This window comes from Rhizophagus irregularis, chromosome 3 (assembly GCF_026210795.1).
Source record: "Rhizophagus irregularis chromosome 3, complete sequence".
Lineage (NCBI taxonomy): Eukaryota > Fungi > Glomeromycota > Glomeromycetes > Glomerales > Glomeraceae > Rhizophagus > Rhizophagus irregularis.
Window position 1 is genome coordinate 2,225,870 of NC_089431.1, and position 19,289 is coordinate 2,245,158.

The 19,289-nt window shown below is 29.3% G+C and overlaps 6 protein-coding genes across 8 annotated transcripts; 4 read left to right on the forward strand and 2 right to left on the reverse strand.

The window, feature by feature from the left end:
• Positions 1–90: 90 nt before the first annotated feature.
• On the forward strand, positions 91–4,256 carry OCT59_020540 (uncharacterized protein; the record flags this gene model as incomplete). 2 transcript variants are annotated; one of them, XM_066149261.1, is made up of 11 exons in its annotated part: positions 91–385; positions 456–964; positions 1,041–1,262; positions 1,338–1,532; positions 1,824–2,254; positions 2,486–2,579; positions 2,643–2,797; positions 3,326–3,588; positions 3,657–3,804; positions 3,901–3,939; positions 4,025–4,256. In XM_066149261.1, 11 exons carry the CDS (start codon positions 91–93, stop codon positions 4,254–4,256), a joined length of 2,583 nt encoding a protein of 860 aa, XP_065990188.1. The 2 variants fall into 2 exon arrangements, with proteins under 2 accessions (XP_065990188.1, XP_065990187.1); XM_066149260.1 differs by lacking the exons at positions 91–385; positions 456–964; positions 1,041–1,262; ... (5 more) ...; positions 3,657–3,804; positions 3,901–3,939 and having other exon boundaries at positions 4,050–4,256.
• A 1,481-nt stretch (positions 4,257–5,737) lies between these two features.
• On the forward strand, positions 5,738–9,063 carry OCT59_020541 (uncharacterized protein; the record flags this gene model as incomplete). 2 transcript variants are annotated; one of them, XM_025322791.2, is made up of 8 exons in its annotated part: positions 5,738–6,315; positions 6,400–6,563; positions 6,699–6,905; positions 7,210–7,482; positions 7,568–7,777; positions 7,876–7,988; positions 8,057–8,230; positions 8,308–9,063. In XM_025322791.2, the coding sequence occupies 8 exons, from the start codon at positions 5,738–5,740 to the stop codon at positions 8,881–8,883; spliced, it is 2,295 nt and encodes a 764-aa protein (XP_025165393.2). In that variant the 3' UTR covers positions 8,884–9,063. The 2 variants fall into 2 exon arrangements, with proteins under 2 accessions (XP_025165393.2, XP_065990189.1); XM_066149262.1 differs by lacking the exons at positions 5,738–6,315; positions 6,400–6,563 and having other exon boundaries at positions 6,719–6,905.
• Positions 9,064–9,302: 239 nt separating this feature from the next.
• On the forward strand, positions 9,303–12,223 carry OCT59_020542 (uncharacterized protein; the record flags this gene model as incomplete). The annotated part of the gene is made up of 7 exons (XM_066149264.1): positions 9,303–9,991; positions 10,084–10,235; positions 10,307–10,444; positions 10,516–11,021; positions 11,126–11,957; positions 12,041–12,060; positions 12,139–12,223. Exons 1-7 carry the CDS (start codon positions 9,313–9,315, stop codon positions 12,221–12,223), a joined length of 2,412 nt encoding a protein of 803 aa, XP_065990190.1. The 5' UTR covers positions 9,303–9,312.
• Positions 12,224–12,298: 75 nt separating this feature from the next.
• OCT59_020543 (uncharacterized protein) lies at positions 12,299–13,954 on the reverse strand (the record flags this gene model as incomplete). The annotated part of the gene is made up of 6 exons (XM_025312083.2): positions 12,299–12,767; positions 12,837–12,927; positions 12,993–13,192; positions 13,267–13,493; positions 13,592–13,803; positions 13,867–13,954. The coding sequence occupies 6 exons, from the start codon at positions 13,952–13,954 to the stop codon at positions 12,341–12,343; spliced, it is 1,245 nt and encodes a 414-aa protein (XP_025165395.1). The 3' UTR covers positions 12,299–12,340.
• A 441-nt stretch (positions 13,955–14,395) lies between these two features.
• Positions 14,396–16,284, forward strand: OCT59_020544 (uncharacterized protein; the record flags this gene model as incomplete). Its single annotated transcript, XM_025309680.2, has 13 exons — positions 14,396–14,487; positions 14,552–14,768; positions 14,830–14,883; positions 14,950–15,039; positions 15,108–15,141; positions 15,206–15,249; positions 15,332–15,397; positions 15,475–15,489; positions 15,554–15,659; positions 15,742–15,779; positions 15,851–15,927; positions 15,992–16,090; positions 16,164–16,284. 13 exons carry the CDS (start codon positions 14,396–14,398, stop codon positions 16,282–16,284), a joined length of 1,053 nt encoding a protein of 350 aa, XP_025165396.2.
• A 303-nt stretch (positions 16,285–16,587) lies between these two features.
• On the reverse strand, positions 16,588–18,966 carry OCT59_020545 (uncharacterized protein; the record flags this gene model as incomplete). Its single annotated transcript, XM_025322793.2, has 6 exons — positions 16,588–16,951; positions 17,030–17,112; positions 17,200–17,380; positions 17,454–18,535; positions 18,626–18,776; positions 18,859–18,966. The coding sequence occupies 6 exons, from the start codon at positions 18,964–18,966 to the stop codon at positions 16,919–16,921; spliced, it is 1,638 nt and encodes a 545-aa protein (XP_025165397.2). The 3' UTR covers positions 16,588–16,918.
• Between the last annotated feature and the right edge of the window lie 323 nt (positions 18,967–19,289).

Consider the following 19,289-nt stretch of genomic DNA (forward strand, 5'->3'; position numbering starts at 1 on the left):
GGTCCATATTTACGCGATTGGTAGATATTTTCTAAAGAAACAGCCCAAGACAAACATTATCCTATTCCTTTACGCCTAGGACTTGAAGTTATGATTCAACTTAATAATAATCCATTTATTATTCGTATAGTTCGTAATGTCCATAGTTTTTTACAGCCTGGTTATATATGTGAAGGAAGAGGACAAAGTAGTGGTATTAGTACAAGTGCTTCTGCAGCTATTACTTCTGTTTATCAATCTATCTTTGGCAGTAAAACGAAATATGCAGGACTTTCTTATTTAGGTTTAGACCAACCTGAAACAGCTCAAAAATTATTAGAAGGAATTACATTTCGTCCTTTTATTATTGAATTAGAAAATATAACAGTTTTTGTTAGTTGTCTTGGTAAAATTACAATATCAAATACAAATAAAGTTGGACATAATTATGCGGCATCATTATTTCATAAATATAGAAGAAGTACAATCAGTTTTTTATCAGCATATTGATAAAAATTTTTTTGTAATTACAATTTACCAAAACAGTCAAATTGTTGCTGAATACAAAGACATTTCACCTAATGCTGTTTGGAATAAAACTGGGGTTTTAACGTCTATTTTAGGTGATACTTTATTCGTTATAAATCATTCTATAACTTTAGATAAAATAAACCAAGCACGTCAAGAACTTGGTTCATGCCAATTACCTAATCAATGCATGCTTACAGATTGGAATAATGAGATAATAATGGAACATTTATATGAGTTGTATTTAAAAAGAAATATTAGAAGATCAGTTGAATGGCGTCAAGTGTTTCAAAATTGGATGCAACAAAAGAGTCATATTATTGAATTATATACTCATTTTTGCGAAATATATGATTTGGATTATAAATTTCAAGAAAGAGAATTACATGCATGGCGTATGATGCTTCGTGCTACAGGATGTACAAATATCACTCCGTATAATAAAGATGTTTCTTGTGTAAGTATAAATACATATTTGATGTAATTATATTGATATTAAAAAATTGTATAATTAATATTATGCATATTTATAGAATGAGTTTTGGACAAATGTGCCTGATCCTGAAAAAGATCGTAAAACAATTGCTAAATTATATGAAGAAGGTCTTTTGAATGTAAATTCACAAGCTGATACATTATGGAACTGTTTTCGTAATAGCTATAATGCAAATTCTAAAGGAATAGATGGAAAAATGCGTATATTATCAATAATTGCTGAAAATTTTACATATAAAGAAATAATTGAGCAATTAGAGGTAATGTAAAATGCAAAATTCTGATGAAGTATAAAAAATATGCGTATAATAACTTACCTCTCACTATTATTATAGGTTTCACCTAATTCAGTTAGCATGGCACGAAAACATTCCAGAATTAATGGACCTGGATGCCCCGCGTTAGAAAAACCAGTTATTGTTCGTTCAAAAATGTCTGAAGTTAAAGAAAAAGAATTCCAACTGTTTTTTGCAGATAAAGCAAACGTAAATATGAGTTCCTATAAAATGGATGCAAAAACACAAATGCCGGTACTTTACCTGAAAGACCAAAAAAGTGCTCTTTGGGAAAAATTTTCTGCCACTTATCCTAAATTGGAATGAAACGTACTTCTTTTATGTTCCTGCTTACAAAACAGCCGTTTCAAATATAGAAAGATTTAGGAGTTATGTATTACATGTAATGATTATGGCTATCAACCTTTTGAAAATTTGATTGAATTGGTAACCATAAATTTTTCTAATAAAATTCAAAGGGTTAGTATTAGTTTAATTTTAATATTTTTGTTAATCTAATCATACTTACATATAATTTCATTGTAGGATCAGTTAATTCATAAATTAGAATGTTTACGTCGTCATTTAAAGAGAAATTATGAAAGGGAGTTATTTGTAAATAAAGATGGTACAGCAGATCATGTAGATTGTATTAATCATTGTTTATTATTTGCATTCGGAGAATGCATGCATCAACATGTTTCACGATGCCAAGAATGTGACGAGATTTTCACTTTATTTAAGGATCTTACTAATCGTCTTGATCCCATCCACCATCCTAAACTCTTAGAATATCAAGAACAACTAGTGTGTTATTTAGCACATCAAACCACCCGTAAAGCATATCTAAATCTCGAATTTAATTCTACCTTACGTCAATTAGATAATTATGGTGCTATTATAGTAGTTGATTACAAAATGCGGATTTTGCCTGCAACATCTCGAGAAACTAAAAGTGAATTCTTTGGGAAGCGTGGGTGAGACCTCCATACCACTCTGGTGTTTCAAAAAAACAAAAATAATTATGAAGAATTAGATGTCAAGAAAACATGATCATTGGAGTGCCGATACGAAAGCAAGATCTTTGGTTTACGACGTCTTGTTTTGAATCGGTATTCGCAGAATGGATGCATAAACCACTTTGGGTTAAGATTATTTCAGATAATGGAGGACATTATCGCAAGCTCTGAATTAATGACAATTATTAGTCGCTGGTATGACTGGTATAATATAGAAGTCCGTGGATGGATTTTTCTTGAACCAGGGGAGGCGAAGACAACTGTTGACTCCCATCATGCAACAGTAAGTATATATTTGATTATTGTTTTTTTATATTTTTTCTGATTTTAAGTCAAATTATTACAGATAGCGCATGCTATAAAAAGGTATATTAGGGTTGGATGTGATCTTACCGAAGGGGAAAATATTGAGACTGCACTTCAAGATCTAAGTGGAACATCGGTATCACATATAGAACCAAACCGAAATATAGAGATATTAGTAGATCAAGAAAATTCGGGGTAAGTGTATTTTCATTAAAACAATAAAATTTATAGAGTTATAGAACAATAGATTTATAGAATAATAATTGATTATAGAACAATAGATTTATAGTATAATAATTGATTATAGAACAATAGATTATAGAACAATATATATTTATAATTAGTTACACGCTTGTGTTTGTGATCATGCTTGCGATCAATGCTGTAAATTTTATTTTGAAATTTTTTTGTAAAAAAAAATGTTTATCGGTAATCATCAATAAAAAAATATAACAACGTGAAGAAAAAAATAAGGTTATCGGTAATCATAAATAAAAAAATATAACAATGTTTAGTAAAAAAAACAATGAGGTTATCGGTAATCATAAATAAAAAATATTACACAAAAGTTAAAAAAAATAATAGGACGAACTAATTAGTCAAAACTATCTAAAAAGTATCTGATATAGTTGAAAAAATGTAAAATGAAAAATATAGGACGTTAATAAGTCCTGAAAAAATCATAAAAAAAAAATTCAATATACATATTCTTGACCATAATAGGAATAACCAAAAATCAAAAAACACTAATGAAAAAAAACCTAAAACTATACCTGGCATCTCAAAATGGTTCGAGTGGAACTGGCCAATAACAGGTCAATTTGCTGGATATATTCGTGCGCGCTCTCTTCCCCATATTGGCAAATGGAATGATTTCTCTCCTGCGCAAATTGATAATCTCTATAGTACAGTCCGACCATCTCCAACCGCCTCAGATCCAACTAAATCAAGCACCCCTTGGATAATGCCAATTCCCAAAAAAACAGGTTATATAAACTCATATTTCATTGCTAACAATCTTAAAATCATGATAAACAAATAATTATCTATTCAGATAGGAGGATAAATGAAATTAATGAAGATAACGAAATAACAAAGGAAATCACAGCAGAAAACAATAAATCAGGTAGTAAATATACTAAAAAAAATAGTTACAACATACCAATTATACTAATACTATATACGTTGTGCGAAACTGTAGGGTAAATATCATTACGAATATATTTGTTTTATTCTAGGAACGCTAAAATACTAAATAACAAAATTCATAGTCTTTGATCAAGAATTTCCTCTTTCAGCAATGGATGGGCCTTACTTTTGTTAAAACCTAAAACTTGGTAATAAGCAAGTGGAGGGAAAACGTATATCAAAAAAAGTTGTTCAGTATTTACAAGGATTTTTTTTAATGGAAATCTAAAAGAGGCAGATCGTTATTCACCCTGAAAATATGCATACCTGCTTAAAAATTGTTGAAGAAGAGAATATTGAAGAAATACCAACAGTGAAAACTATCAAGGGGTGGATAGGAAGGTATAGTGCTAATTTCAAGAAGGAAGCATCAGAAAAAACGCTGGTAGAAAACATGGAAAATAGCCAAAGCATAACAGCTGTTGAAGGTAGTACTAGGCCTAATAAACGCCAAAAAAAAGGTTAAAAACCCTTTATTAGGTATTTTGTCAAAACAGAAATTAGCAGGCTATACCAATAAACTATTATGAAATCTTCTTTTCCCCTATATAAAACTTCATAAGCTGTGATATAATAACTTTTTTTTTTAGCGAATTTGAATTTTTAAGATCCCTGTCGCACAATAATTGTTGTAAATTACGCAATTGTATAACATATAATCATTGTTTTATTGTAATACAAATTGATGATCGACATCGTTATATATGAAAATTGCGCCACATTTTACTATGGAAATTCTATCAATCACATGCAGATCGGCAATTAATTTTAATATGATTTATATATATATATATATATATTGTGCCTCAGATCGATTCTTGCCTCAGATTGAAGTTTACACAGTTCAGGTTGAGATTGTTACCTGACACATCTTATTTGAATCATGCAATAAAGTCTGTTATAAGTAAACTTTTTTTTCTCATTAATTAAACCACTTTTTGTAACATATTCAAACCTATGTACCATAATGAGTTACATGTTTTCTGAAATTTTTATGTAAATCTGATTTATATTGAAGTTTATACTTGTGTTTTATCTGAAAAATCATTAAATTTTAAGTCATTTTCAAATGAAAAGATTTTTATGAGTATGATTCCAACTATTCTGAAATTTTAGGATTGTATACTTAAAATTATGATGAATAAATTTACTTAGTACTTAAAAATACATTAAAGTTGGAAAATTTGATGTTTAATTATAGCTCATTTTATTAGCAATTGAGGTGCACCAGGTGATCTGAGGTGTGAGCTTCAATCTGAAGCACTGAGACACAACATATATATATATATATTTTTACTTTTGAATTTTTAATTTTTTAAAATTCTGATCATTATATAAACTCAATTTCTGAAATTTATTATTACTGTATTAAACAATTAACATGTAAAATTTAATAAAAAATTTATGTAAAACTTAATAAAAAGTAATAACTTGCCATATTTTAATTAATAAAGTAAAAAATAAAAATTTATTATTATTTTAGTTAATTTTAATAAATATTAAATTTTCTATTGGCAGAATTTATGAAAAAAAAAACAAACAGATATAACAACCTACAGTATTTTATAATAAGGAAATATTATATGTAAAGTAATTATCATTGATCAATCACGACACAATTTTTATTTTATTTTATTTTTGTTTATTTTAAAATGAATTGCAAAAGTATGACAAATATAAAATATATTAATGTTTTTAAATTAAATAATTAAATTCATTATTAAAGGATCTGCCGTTAAAATACCAATTTAAAGATCTGTCAATTATAAATAATATCCGGAAATTGCGACGGTTGTATTATATAATTTTCATGTGATTATCATCAATCTGTTTGGAATAAAATAAATAAAATATGAAATTCACGAGTATTTTTTGAAATCATATGAAATCTCGGTATAGATAAATAAACGAGATTTTTATTGTAAGAATCCAAACTATATTTCAAAAATGTGGAGAGCTCTCAATAGGAAGCGCATAGGCTATGCTAGTTTTGCGGCAATTACAGGAGGAGGCTATTATCTTTATAATAAAGCTATAGTTAAAAGGCGCCCACAGCCATATCAACAACGCCTTGCTACCATTTCACCGGAACTTTTTATGTCAGAAACGTATACAGACGCGTCGAACACGATTCAACTTGAAGGTCTATCAGATAGGCCACATACTTTATGGACCCCTCCTTCAAGAAAGGAAATGTTAAATATGCTCAATAATGGTGAAAGTAAGGAACCACCTTTTGATATTTTGATTATAGGTGGTGGAGCCACTGGGTCAGGCACAGCTCTTGATGCTGCTACAAGGGGGCTGAAAGTTGCCTTAGTGGAAAGAGACGACTTTGCTTCTGGAACTTCCTCTCGGTCTACAAAACTTGTTCATGGTGGTGTTCGATATTTAGAGAAAGCCATAAAGGAATTAGATTATGAACAATTCAAGCTTGTAAAAGAGGCACTTCATGAACGTGCCACATTTTTACATATTGCGCCATATATAAGTTATCAATTGCCAATTATGTTGCCTATATACAAGTATGATTTAACGATCTTTTTTGAAAAAATTTTTTAATCGTTTAAACCGGATTGAATTCACAATAATATTACTCATTGATTAAGGTGGTGGCAAGTCCCGTATTTTTGGATTGGTTCGAAATGCTATGATATGCTTGCTGGCAGAGAAGCTGTGGAAAGTTCATACTTTCTGACACGTGGCAAAGCACTTGAAGTTTTTCCATGGTTGAATAAAGACAAGCTAGTTGCTGCAATGGTTTATTATGACGGTTCGTAAAATAATAGCTCAATTACTCAGAGTAATTGTTCTATGTTCCTAACTTCAATAAGAAATTGATATTTTTCGCTGCAGTGTCCGCGTAATCGGTAGATCATTGATGTCCATTCAACCTACCTTCATTCAGGTCAACATAACGATGCACGTATGAATGTAGCAATTGCTTTAACTGCAATTTCACTTGGTGCCGTCGTTGCTAATCATGTGGAAGTGAAAAAGTTGGCGAAAAATGAAGAAGGCAAAGTTAGTGGTGCATATGTAAAAGACACTCTAACCGGAGAAGAATGGCTAATAAGAGCAAAAGGGGTCATAAATGCTACTGGTGCATTTACAGGTAGGTTTATCCTAATTTATCATTTTTATCTTTAATGATTTCTCAGGTTATAATTATAAAATATAATGAATAAGTTTAGTCATTACAATATAATTCACTATGAATTATATTTACGTTAGATTTCAAATATATGGCAAAAGTTAACATTTAGCGCCAAAGGCGATTGAATAATAAGAAAGTTTAAACGATTCATGATTGACATTTGGAGGTGCGTCAGCTATCAACTGACGCAAATCGTCTCCTAAGGCAAGACATATACAAACAAAAAAAAATCTGATCAAATTTTTTTTTTAAAAAATTTCAGACAGTATTCGTTCAATGGATGACCCCAGAAATGAAAATATTGTTGCACCTTCTTCTGGAGTACATGTTACTTTACCCAATTATTATAGTCCCCGAAAAATGGGCATGATTGATCCATCAACGTCTGATGGAAGAGTTATTTTTTTTTTGCCTTGGGAAGGAAATACTATTGCTGGTACAACTGATTCACCTACAGAACTAACATATAACCCAATGCCGAAAGAAGAAGAAATACAATGGATATTGGACGAAATTAAGCGATATCTAAGTCCGGGTATATGTTATTTTAATAGTAATTTAAAAAATTTTCGTTTCTTCTATTTCATCAAAGTCTTTACATAATTTTATTTCAATTGTAGATATTAAGGTTCGTCGGGGTGATGTTTTAGCTGCATGGTCGGGAATAAGACCTTTAGTACGCGATCCTTATGCAAAAAACACTTCAGAGTTAGTACGAAGTCACATGATTTACGTTAGTAATTCTAATTTAATTACTATTGCTGGTGGTAAATGGACAACTTATCGCGCCATGGCTAAAGAAACGGTTGACAAAGCTATTGAGATATTGGGTAAGCAAATATATATAATATATGATATTTGTTTGTTTGTTTCCTTTTTTATTTTTGTAACTATAATACCGAAACTCTCATTTTCATGTGTTGTGAAGGATTAAAGCCTCAAAACGAGTGTCTTACAGAAAAAGCTAGACTTATTGGCTCGCATGGGTATTCAAAAACTATGTTTATTAAGCTTATTCAGCAATTTGGATTGGAAACTGAAGTAAGTTTCATGTTACAATGTAAATAAATAATTAAGTTTGAAATTATAATATTTCTTGCTTTATATAGACCGCTCAACATTTAGTGAATAGCTATGGGGATCGCGCTTGGGCAGTTGCCGCATTATCTAAACCTACAGGCAAACGATGGCCAGTATTTGGTCAACGGATAAGTCCTTTTTATCCATATATTGAAGCTGAAGTACGCTATGCTGTTCGTCGAGAATATGCTTGTACTCTAGTGGTATGTAATTTTAATTATGTTTAAATTATTGATTTAAATTAGTTTAAGGTTAAATTCTATTATGGCGATACTTTTAGGATGTTATTGCACGTCGTACAAGATTATCTTTTCTTAATGCTCAAGCAACTCTTGAATCTCTACCTCGAATTATTGAAATAATGAGTGAAGAACTTGAATGGTCTTCTGAACGACAAACTCAAGAATTTGATAAAGCTGTTGAATTTTTGTTCACTATGGGATTACCTAAACCAAAAGAAAAATTAACTATAAACAAAGTTCGAATTGAATCCTCAAAACGTTCAGAAAATGGAGTTCTTTATTCTCGTTCACAATTTCAGCCAGAAGAATTGGCTAGTTTTCAAAAGGTCTTTTCAGATTTGGATATTTCAGGTGATGGACGTATAATGACAAGCGATTTAGAAAAAGCTTTAGTATTAGTAGAATATTCTATCCCTAAAAATACGTTAAATTCAATTATTTCTGAAGCAAAATTTGATAGAGAAGATTCCATTGAATTTGAAGAATTTTTGGAATTTATGAGTGATGTAAAAGAGGCACAACTTAAGCATGCATTTCCCGAGATAGTTGATTATCAAATAGGCAAGCATGAACAAAAGAGAATTCCAATTGAAAGATCATCTGGCGGTGTATAGATTTAATGACATTATTAATTTCTTCGAAGTTGTTTATGTTGCAGATGAAAATTAATTTTATTCCATTTATTATTATATATCTTATAAATTACACTATATTTTTTTTATCTATTAAATTGCTATAATTACTATGCTAATAATTAAATGGTTATCTTTTTTTTTGTGGAATTACAAAAGTAAATATCACTTAATTACTGTGGTCCGAGTTATCGGATTAATTTATGGGAAATTTTGCGATCCACTTAAAAATATAACAATAAATTATTTATTAGCTAAAAAATGCTTGTTAATTTCAACTTATTGTAGCATCACAGTATCACAGTATCAATTATAAAAAAAAAATCTTAGACGCATCATTGCTGATCAATCTAATTGATAAAAATGATAACCATAGCCGATCAAGAAATTTTTTTTCCCTCGGAAAATTAAATGACAACTACAGAAGAAAAACATTCAATAGCTTCTTTGAATACAAACCAAAACATTTTTGGTTCAAATTCTTCATTATGTAGTAAAACCACATTATTTGTTCGTAGGATACCATATGATGCTATAAACAGTGAATTTGAAGAATTCTTTTCAAGTATGGGGCCTCTTAGATCCTGCTTCCTCGTTAAAGATAAGGAAGAAACTAACAATGCTTTAATAAGCAATTCTATTAGCGACGATTCGATTTTTCCTTCCATTAGTAGTGAAAAAATAACTTTCACTAAAGGAATGATTCCAGTGGTTAAGAATACAGAAAAAAATAAAGGTTTTGGTTTTGTTCAATTTGTTTTGGCTCAAGATGCCGAAAAAGCTTTAAAAGAATTAAAAAAAGTTAAGTTTAGAGGTAAAGGTACTTTGAAAATGGAATATGCTACTAAAAAACATGAAAAACCTCCTGAAGCTATTCAAAAAATTATTAAAAGAAAATCTTCTCCACAAGATGATAATAATAAAAGAAAATTAATAAAAATGGAATTCATTGAAAAAGATAGTGATAGAACCATTGTATTACAGGATTTACCTAAAAATTTGACTAGGAAAAAAATTTATAAAAAAATTAGGAAATTTGGTTACGTTCAAGATATGAAATTTCCTAACGGTGAAAATTCTACTGATATTGGTAAGTCTGCTTATATTTAATATTTAATTTAAAGGAAAAGACGTATTAAAGTTAAATTTATTTTCTTTCTTTCTTTTTATATTTATATATAGTACACGTTATTTTTAAATCAGTCAAAGATGCTAATGATGCATTATTGCATTTGGATGGTCACACTTTCCATGGATTAACGATGAGCGCAAAATTATTGTCAAAGGCAAATGACAAAAAAGGTCGCTTGATAGTTCGCAACATTCCATGGCAGGTATGTATGTAACACTGATTTAAAGACTGTAATTTACCTGTAATTTACTCTTTAACTAAAATTTATAATAGTATCGCGAACAAGAACTTTTAAAAATTTTTTCCAGATATGGTGAAGTAATAGAAGTAAATTTGCCACGTAAATTCATAGGGGGTCCTTTACGTGGATTTGCGTATATACAATATACTAATCCCAAATATGCAGAGAAGGTATCATTTTTTATATATAATGTGAAATCTTTATTACTTTAAAAAAATATATTGATTTATATTTTTTGTAGGCGATTGGTGAACTGAATGAAACGAAACATCATGGACGTACTATAGCTGTGGATTGGGCATTACCAAAAGACAAGTATTTGGAAGCTATTGGATCACGGCAAATAGGGAAACTTGATGAAGAGAGAATGCAAAATAATGATTCTGAAGAAAAGGGAATGGGTAATGATCAGGAAGAAGACAACGATGTTGAAGATGAAATGGAGCAGGATGAGGATGAACAAGAGGAAGATAATATTATAAATGAAGGCGATGATGAGTTGCAGTATGAGAAACAAGAGGTAGATGATGATATGAACTACACAAATGTGTCAGATAATGTTAGCTCTGTTACTGAAAATAAAATTCCTGGTGAAGTTAATGATAAGGAAAAATCAAGCGAGGACGAGAGCGATGTTATAGAAACCCATAACGAAGTACCAAAGATGATGTATCCGCTTTCTAAAGGAACTGTATTATTCATTCGGAATCTATCTTTCGATGCCACAGATGAAGAACTCTCTAATATGTAATATCATATTTGTTAGCTTGATATTTCTGCAAAATAGATGATATTAATAATATTATTATGTCCTTTTACATCTTTTACATCTTTTACATCTTTTACATTAGATTTAGACCATTTGGACCATTACGTTATTGTGTAATAACGATAGATCATCAAACAGGACGTTCACGTGGCACAGGATTTGTTTGTTTCAAACAAAAAGAACACGCGGAAGCATGTTTAGACGAAGCAAGAAAATCAAATCAAGAAATGTTTAGTGAATGGGAAGTGAATAATAAGAAAAAGAAACGAAAAGAAATAATATTTAAATCGATTCTTACAGCAGATCCATCAGATTCATTAGCTAACAAATTTACATTACACGGAAGAGTATTATCAATAGTTAAGGCTGTTGATAGAAACGAAGCGGATAAATTAACGAAAATGAATCAACAAAGAAAGCGCAAAGAAGACAAAAGAAATGTTTATTTGATGCAAGAAGGAGTGATCTTTCCAAATACAAAAGCAGCTAAATTATTAACTCCATCAGAAGTTAACAAATTTGTTGCATCATATTCTATGAGAAAGAATTTATTAGCAAAAAATCCGAATCTTTATATTTCAAAAACTAGATTATCGATAAGAAATTTACCACTAACAATAGATGAAAATAAATTAAGAATTTTAGGAAAAGAAAGCATTAAAAAGTTTAAAGAGGAGGTTGAAAGTAAAGAAAGGAAGGATTTGACTGAAAATGAGAAAATAGGATGGAATAAAAAAGTAGTTATTAAGCAGGCTAAAATAGTTAGAGCCAAGGATAGAATAGATACAGTAACGCAGAAACCACGCAGTAAAGGATATGGATTTTTGGAATTCGCGCAGCATGCACATGCATTAGCAGCGTTAAGATATCTTAATAATAATCCAGAATTATTCGGGGAGAAGAAAAGATTAATTGTAGAATTTGCAGTAGAAAATTTTATTATTGTCAAAAAGAGATTAGCAAGATTAGGCAATAATAAAAAATGACGTTAAATAAGACAATACTAAGAAGAGAAAGGTTAGTGTATAAATATTTTATTAGTAATAAATAATAATGATTTACTACTTAAATATTTATTATCTAATTTTATTCTAGACATGATAATAAATTTAGTAAAATTCTGTATTTTCATGAATCAGTGAATATTATACAATATGGCGACATGTATCTTCTCTATTGATTAATAATAATCTCATAATAATACTAATACATTAGAAAATCAATGGTAATAGAGGAAAAAAAAAAATTTTTTTTTGTGTCTGAAACTAAAAGTAAAAAAGCCTAATCATTTAATTAATTATGTATCTAAACATTCCCGAATATAATCTTTTGGAATGTGAGAATCGACTAAGGTTAAAAACGCTTTTAGAGTACATAAAGATTTATCTTTAGGGTGATGTTTATCATCATTTTGACAGGCAGGCAATTCTAAAATTTTATCGTTATATCTTACACGAACATAATGATTATCTTGAGCAGAAGAAAATTCTTCCTTGGATTCAAATAATTCTAATATAAGATGTGAATTGAATTTTGGCCATCTATGATCAAATGCATTGAATGTTGCTATTAAAGGAGCTAATGTTGAATCATGTCCACTGTATATTGCAAATTTTAAATCTTCTGCTTCGGGTATATTGTTTACTTTTGAGAGAATAATATCACGTAAATCAGCAATGAATGGACCTATTGCTAATCTTCTCATTTCTAATGTTTCATAAAATCTTTTTATATAAACTAGATATTAGTGCACAGTACTTGCCGGAATTGAGAAATTATTCTTGCCAACTTACCCATTAAACCATTCACCAGTGGATATTTCATCGATTTTATCTATAACTTCTTCAGTGAATTCTTTCGGAATAGGAATTTTATTTGCTTTTGCTAGAAAATTAAAAGGTTGTAATAATAAAAAACTCTAGAGAATTGACGTCCAATATTCTACTTACCTGCAGTTACAGTATCAAATATTTCGTTTAAAGAAGGCTTAGAATCAAGCTTAACTTCGTTTACAATAGGTTTTAATTGAGTAGTTAAATATTTTAAATCGGATTCATAACGTAATTTTGAAGCCTCCCCAAATTGCTTAATCAGTGTCATTAAGCGCTTACATTTACTATTTTGATGTAAAGTTTCTTTATAAAAGGCTCTATTTATATAAGAATGTTAGATATTAATATTTTATTACTAAGATCATATATTAATATATTAATAAATAAATACCTAGTATGAATTTTTAAAACGTACGAATTGGATCTGTATTGGGATGGATATAATCCGCCAATAACTAGCTGCTGCAATGATTCGAATGTTCTTGCATAGTTGGTTGAACGTAAATAAAGTAATTTATCGTTTGATAATTTTTCATCCAAAAATTTTAATTTGTCTACATATAATGTTCGAAAGTGAGCACCTAACTCAGTCATTGACCTACGCCCAATATCTGTTAACTACTCGAGCCAAAATTTTATTTAAAAATTTTAAATCTTAAATACTATTTATATACTCATATTATATATTCTATATTTTTATTATTATTTATTATTACCTGTCCAAACGCGCATGTTCCGGGAGAGGGAAAAGAATGAGAGTCAATACGTCTATAAGTAAATTGCTCGTACCCTAATTTTAAATTATCTTGATTATTTTTGTCCTCTTGAAATAATAAAATACTCGATTGAAATTCTTTTGCTTCGTGACATAAATTCCACAATGGGGGTATAACATGTTCTAGGAATGGTTTAACTGGCGTACGTTCACCTAAGTAATAATAAATAAAATAAAAATAAAATTTTTTACATAAATGTCACTTTTTAATTATACCGTGTCTATGAATCACTTGAACCAATTTCAATTGTAAATGATCTGGATAATAAAATCGGATTTTCTCATCGTCGTATGACGGAGGCATTGTTACAATAAAAATTTTTTTTTGATTGCCTTATATAATTTAAATAATAACAATTGAATTTTTTTTCTATTGTCATGTTTTAAAATGTAATTTACTATCACATAATAATTTAGCTTTTTTTTTAGTGATACATAATTTTCAGGAGTTAAAAAAAGCATCGCAGGTCGTTTTTTATTTAGGTTTAAAACAAATAATTTTTAATAAATTTCATTGGCGATACTGAGTCGATTACAAATTGTTCACGTTATCATTCTTTCAACATGGAAATTACAAAAGAACGACGTGTAAACAAAGTAAATAATACGTTCAATGATTTCTTGGAAACTACGTACAGACCAAGGCAAATATAAAAATATAAATTAATTTATTTTAAATTATGGTCTTTTTACTTAAAAACCGACTTTATAATCTAGAACATGGGTAATTCAAAAAATTGAATCGATGATTGAAAGATTATTGTTTGATATTGCAAAGAAACGTCCACCAGTAATTAATTCGGTATCGAATATCAAACGAAAAGAGAATCATTCCAGGTAGTCTAAATATTTGTGCGAAAAAATAATTTCTTCAGCTAAAAATTTTCATGATATACCGTAGATATGACGCACAAAATGGCATTATACGAAGAAAAAACAATAATCTTTCTAATAAACAAATACAGTTTTTATCAACAAAAAATCCCAAAACATTTGTTATTATGATTCGTATTCTTGATATTTGCCATGAACTTTTAATTCAAAATGTAACTGCTACTAAACGTGACATTTATTATAAAGATGTCAAATTATTTGGTAACTCACAAACTGTTGATCTGGTAAGATCAAACAATGCTTAAATTTACAAATCGAAAAAAATTTACATATCTTTTCACTTAGGTAATAGATGAATTGGCATGTTTTTTTCAAATACCAAGATCCTGTTTAAATGTGGTAAGCAACTTGTAATTTGTTACGTATATGATAATTTATGTGAATTAAAATTTTTCTATTCATAAGATTGCTTCCGCCAAAGGATTAGTCGCTGGTTCATTAAAAATAATTCAAAAAGATAGGTCTATATTAGATTGCTCAAAAACGAGTTGTCAGGTAATTCAGTAAAATTACTTTATTTAATTTAACGAAAATTTTTTTTTACGTGTTCTCTTTTTTATAAGGGAACGCTTATACCAACTATGGATCTAATTGATAATATCCTTTAAGTGTCATAACATTTTATTAATTAAAATAAAAAATTTCCCTTAATAATTCAAACGAATTGAGACCAATGCTGAATTCGTCTTGGTCATAGAAAAAGAAGTATAACATACTTTTGTTTATTATACTCATTTTTTTTTCTTTCGATTTTATTCAAAATTTATATCATTTTTAATATAATTAGGCAACATTTCAATACATTTTATCGAGCAAAATGCACGAGCAATTTGGACCTTGCATCTTAATTACAGTGTGTAAAATTGATCATATGTATATCATTTATTTTTATTTTTCAAATTAAATTAATCTTGTATTTTTTTATTAAAGGGAAAAGGGTATCCGGTTTGTATCATTTTATGAGTTTGATATATTAAGCATTGTAACAATTTTTATCGCAGTAAATTAGGATATAGCCACTCGTCAATTAGTTAAAAATTTAAGTGATTTACGTCGACCAGATGAAACGTATCCATTTCTACAAATATTAGGATTCTTTGACAATGATCCATACGGTGAATGACATTCATTTTGATTTTGTGAATTTCTGTTTTTTTTTCTTAAAATTAAAAATGAATTTCGTTTTTTCGTTATTAGGAATAGAAATTCTTTGCGTTTATAAATTCGGATCATTGGTAATATAAAAATCGGATCTTCTGTAAATTATTAAATGGAAAATAATTCACATATAATATACATAATGTAGACCATGTCATTTGACAATGAAAATTTGGCAACGCCTGGTATAAAATGGCTCGGGTTACACTGTTCAGACTGGAAAAAGTAAAGTACAAAGTTCTTGTCAAACTGGTCAGTTGTAACTATATTGCTAAAACTCTATATATAGGTATAGGATTTCAAAGAGTTCTTTAATAAGGATATCTTCCGCCGACAGAAAAAAAGCATATCATTTGTTACAACGCAATTATCTTCAAGCCGAATGGAAGTAAGCTATTATCGTTATGTTCATTACGAGATTTACCATTGTTTAATTACTAAAGTTAATATTGTTTTTTTAGAAAAGAAATTTGCCTAATATTGTATATGGGATATAAAGCTGAAATACAAAGTTTGGACGATTGTGAAAATGTGAATTTACTAAATTACCTAATATCCAAAATAAGTCGTAGCCGTTTTTAAATTTAACTGTATATTACGAAATTTCTTTTAAAAATCACTTTGTAAATATCACATTAATCTTATTTTAAATAATCGGAAATTACACAAATTATACCAAACTGGACGATTTAATCTAGACTATAAAAAAAGCTTCTAGACTTGGTATAGATAGACAAAATGATATCATAAATACGTTAGTGTTACTTACATAAATAAAAGATTGTCTTATGACTCTTAAATATTTGGCTAATTGTTTTAGTTTAATTTGTGTGACAACTTCGAAAAACATGCGTTTATGTAATATGTATGTGTAGCAAATAAATTAGATACGGCACCCATCCGAATAAATCATTCATTGTGATGGGAATTTATTTGAATTTTTATTATACATGTATCAGATAAAAAAATAACCATTGTAAGAAAAAAAGAAATAGTCAAAAAAAATTTATAAAAAAATTGAATTTACAGCATAAAAAAAAACAAATTTATACAACTAAAAATTTCATATTCTAAGTAGTTTAAGCTTTTTTTTTGCTAAATAATCTTATAAACTTACAAACCTTCAATCAAATGGATATTGAATAAATAAAAAATTTAATTAAATAAAATATCATACAATAATGTTTTTGTTGAATTACTCAAAACTTGCACAATGTTATATCTTCGAGCTTATGGAGCTTATGGTATCCTATATAAACATTTGAATGTGAATGTTAGAATAGAAATGTTACATCTGTTATTGAATGGGAGGCATTCATTTACATACATTGCGTCCATCAGGGATAGATATTTCTTCTATAGGATTTTTTACAGGAAATTTATTTATAGTGGCAATGAGATCGTTCATTCCTAATAACATTTTACATAAATAAAAAATAAATTTACAGATCAATAAACTTTTACGTTAAATTAATAAAAATATAGATGATGACATACTTAATGGTTTCGTAACATATTCATCCATTCCTGCAAAAAGACATTTCTCTCGATCTCCTATCATTGCGTGAGCCGTTAAAGCAATTATAGGAACATGACCACCGGTTTCTTGTTCAAATTCTCGTATCTTTTGTGTGGCTTCAAATCCACCCATTATAGGCATTTGTACATCCATCAATATCTAATTAACAACCAGGGAACGTTAGTAATTTTTTTTTTTAATAACAAATATCGATATTATATGTAAGACTCACAAGATCATATCGTTTAGCTTTAAAAGCCTCAACGGCCAATTGTCCATTTGATACTATTTCAACTCTATGGCCAAATTTCTCTAATATTTTAACCGCTAATTTTTGATTCACAATATTATCTTCGGCCATTAAAATATCTAATGGTTGTTGCCTTGCAAAATCACTTGGAACCGCAGCATGAGACTCAAGTGCTGGCAATAAAGCATTCATTAAATCAGGTAAATTCGATGGCGTACTACTATATGATGTGATACCAAGATCAATACAATTTTTCATATTTAAGTTAGGTATCTCTGGAGCTAAAAGAACTATGGGGATGTATCTTAAATGTGTAATCTCTCTTAATCTTTCAACAATGCTTAAATCATCAACAATTACTGTGTCGAACAAGGGTGTATCTGATTTTCGAGAAGCTGTTATAAGTGCGGCCTCCTCTACAGAACAAGCAATTTTTGGTCTAAGGCTTAATTCTTCAATTATACTGACAACACCCGTTTTATCATGCATTGTATCAATAAATAAGACATGCCGACCATGCCAAGGATTCATTTTTTGTTCTATTGTTTCTCGGCTCATTGTACCCAAAGTTACTTTAACTGTAAAGTAGAATTCAGATCCATGTCCGTATACGCTCTTTACCCATAAATCACCACCCATTAAAGACACAAGACGTTTTGATATTGAAAGACCTAAACCAGTACCACCATATTTTCTTGTTGTTGAACCATCAGCCTGACAAAAAGTATCAAATATCATATCAATCTTGTCTTCCTGAATACCTATACCAGTATCACTAACGCAAAATTCCAAAATTACTCGATCATCCTCGATTAATTGTGTGTGTACTGAAAGAACAACTTCACCTTCAGTGGTAAACTTGATGGCATTTCCGATCAGATTTGTTATTACTTGTCTTAAACGTAATGGATCACCGATAAGTTGATCAGGTATTCCATTATCTACATCATAAATTAAATCTAACTTCTTTTGATTTGCTTTAACCGCAAGTGTTTTAAGTACTCCAAATACGGCTGATCGTAGTGAAAAAGGAATTTGTTCAATAGTCATACGACCGGCTTCAACTATATTTAATGAATTTAAACATCAAATAAATTTTTAAGTTTCACTATTAAATAAAATAACGATAGATACAAATTGCTCGCTTAACTTACTTTTTGAGATGTCTAAAATATCATCGATAATTGTCAACAAAGAGTTGGCTAATGTACTTACAATCATCAGATTTTCGCGTTGCTGTCTTGTCAATTCGGTTTCTAGGGTTAACGTAGTCATTCCAATAATGCCATTCATAGGTGTACGAATCTGTATTCAAAAATTGATCAAATTACAAAATGTGCCTTGTTATTTAAAAAAAGTAAAAAAAGTAAAACAAATAATAAAATACCTCATGTGACATATTAGCTAGAAATTCACTTTTACTTCTATTAGCTAATTCTGCAGCTTCTCTTGCAGCTGTATTCTTTTGAATACTTTCTCTTAAGTTATAAACCATTTGATTGATTTTTGTTTTAAGGGAATCCATTTCACCCGAAGCATCAACAGTAATATACTGTGTGAAATCGCCATCCGTTGCCGCAGCGGATATTTGAGCAAATGCACGGACCTGCGAAGTTAAGTTGGAAGCCATAGTATTGACGTTAGATGTAATTTCTTTCCATGTACCTTTAACATCTTTTACTTGTGCTTGGACTCCAAGTTTTCCCTCTGTACCAACTTCACGAGCTACACGTGTTACTTCAGCAGCAAAGGTAGACAACTAATACAGTTTTGTTATAATTTCGATATCAAAAAAAACATTTATATTCAATTTTTTTT